We start from the raw sequence: 2,330 nt of genomic DNA, 5'->3' as shown, positions 1-2,330 counted from the left end.
GCCCTGCACCTCAGCGCCAGCCAGCGGTGGACACAATGGAGGGTGGGCCCAGTGTGGTCCGAGCTTATGTTTTTTGCAAGAGAAAATGGCGTTCCAGAACTTTATGTGACTCGTTCATCTTTGTTGATGGTTACTGGTTTCCCGAAGCGCAGGGAGGCTGGACGGAGCCCGCGTGCAGTGGGACGTAGGGCCAGCCTGCGCCCTCTGCCCGAGTCCCGCTAACAGAGGCTGCTGGCCACTTGCCATCTTTAGCCCTTCCAAGGGGTCTGCACTGTCCAGCTTTGGGGGAGCCCAGTTTTATGCCCCCTGGGGTCACTGCATCCTCTGGGGGTGGGGAGGAGCCCTGTAAAGACTCCCCTGTTCTCCCCAGCTCCTGGCTTTCAGGTTCGTGAAGCAGTTACTAGAAGGACGAGGTGTCGGGCCGAGAAGGCACACGGCCATCATTCTTGAGGGGCAGGCTTGGAGGGCAGCCCAGGAGGGTGGCACTGTGGCCCCCGGTGCCAGGCTGGCCGCGGGCTGCCCCTGCTGGCGAGGAAGCGCCCGGGCCTGGGCAGCCTGCCCCTCACAGCCGTGTTCATCCACTCTGCTTCTGCAGGTCCCCAGCCCCCAGGACGGCAGCGGAGGGGACGGAGACAGTGACTGAGCGGGGCATCCATGGGCCCGCTTCCGGTGCCGCCGCCGCCGTGGGCCGAGACGTGGCCTCGCGACCTCAGGAACGTCAAACCCGCGCTGCTGTTTTCCTCACGGGAGAACCTGCCGCAAACCTCTCGGCTCGGCGTGAACCCTGTGCACCTCAGCGTGTAGAGACACTATTTTTTTAAAGAAACGATTTTCTTATTAAATAAGTGCAAGCTTTGTTTAGCCACTCCATTTACCTTTTCCTTGGTCTCCGCCGTCTCTTTCTTGGAGGTGGAAGGAGCACTGTGTGTTGTGCTGGCACAGAGCCAGCGCCACACCTCGTGAGTGGCCGGCTCGGGTCAGCATTGGCCCTCGGGCCGCCAGGCTGGGCGTGGCTGCACTGGCGGAAGCCCCACCTCGGCTCCGGGAGCAGCGTACTTGGGTAGGCGCCAGGGTCCCTGAGGCCGTGGGAGGGCGGCTTCTGTCCATCTGGCCCGCTTCGGCACCTGGCCTTTATCCTGGTCACATCCACCCAGCGCTGGCCAGGTGCTGGGCAGGAGGACTGAGGACACTGCAAAGGGGCTTGTCATTGAATATGTCCCTTCGCGAGCTCGCCCAGAAGACCCAGCAGCAGCTTCCCTCTCTCATCGGCTCAAGGCACGTCACATGGTCACGTCTGGCAGCGAGGGAGGCAGGGAAATGCCTTTTATGAAGTGGCGCACAGTGCCACGAGGAACTAAGTGCCCTGTTAGCAGAGAAGACGACACCAGGTGTGGGTGGTGGGTGGTGGGTGGGCGACGGGCAAGTCTGCTGCAGGCGGCACAAGAGGGTTTTAGTGGCGTGTGGGTGTGCGTGTGATGTGTGTGCATGGGCGCGTGTGACGCATGCATGTGTGTGTACATGTGTGAGCGTGCGGATACGTGATGCATGCATGCATATGTGTGTGCAAGTGATCGTGGCACAGGTACATGTGTGATATGTGTGCACCACGGGCTTGGGCAGACACCTTCCTGGGACTGTCTCCATGTGGACAGATGTTCTCTTGGTTTGAGGGTTGATCCAGCCGCTGTGCTAAATGCCCAGCTGGGCCTTGAGGTGATTAATAGGTGACCCACTTAAATCACCTTGGAGGGGCCATGGGTACATGGTATTTTAAAACAGCAAACATACTCAGAAAAACAGTACAAAAAAGTCTTGCCTTCCCCTCAACTCCCAAGACGTCGCCCCAGAGAGCTCTGTGCACGAGGGAGCGCGTGTGGCCTTCCCTTCTTGTGGGGTGGCTTCCAGCCCACGCCGAGTGTCCCCTTTCCCAGCGTCGTAGCATGTAGCGGTCACAGACACCCGCATTGTTCTCGCTGCTGGCCCGCCGTGTAGGTGGCCCACACCATCCATCTGCTGGTGGACACCTGTCTAGTCTTTGGAGTTTGCAGATAGTGCCTGACCTTGCACATGTCTGGGTACTCCAGTGGCAGAGTCAGGGGTCTGAGGGGTTTCTTGCTCTGCTAGCTCCTGCCCTCCAGAGAGGTCATTTGATCGGGTCCCCATCACTGTATGACAGTGCCTGCCCCTCCCCACCTCCAGAACACCAGGGGAGCAGCCTGATCTTGGGGCCTGCCGTCTCCTCCGTCACGTGCTCTGTCCCTGAGCGTGGATGGCCACAGAAAGTCAAGGGCACAGGTCTGCACAGTTGCACTCGGTCGTCAGCTCTGGCT

General features: G+C 60.1%; 1 protein-coding gene across 2 annotated transcripts in view; it reads left to right on the top strand.

The window, feature by feature from the left end:
• PUS1 (pseudouridylate synthase 1) overlaps positions 1-870 on the top strand; it is a 10,535-nt gene extending 9,665 nt beyond the window's left edge. For both annotated transcript variants that reach the window (XM_023537400.1, XM_011371381.2), the window contains exon 6: positions 596-870. In XM_023537400.1, coding sequence (XP_023393168.1) covers positions 596-643 — 48 coding nt within the window. In that variant the 3' untranslated portion in view covers positions 644-870. The remainder of the gene's footprint in view (positions 1-595) is intronic.
• The last annotated feature ends 1,460 nt before the right edge of the window (positions 871-2,330 follow it).

This window comes from Pteropus vampyrus, unplaced genomic scaffold, assembly GCF_000151845.1.
Source record: "Pteropus vampyrus isolate Shadow unplaced genomic scaffold, Pvam_2.0 Scaffold189, whole genome shotgun sequence".
Lineage (NCBI taxonomy): Eukaryota > Metazoa > Chordata > Mammalia > Chiroptera > Pteropodidae > Pteropus > Pteropus vampyrus.
Note: the sequence above shows the minus strand (reverse complement) of the source record. Positions and strands in the feature narration are given on the sequence as shown.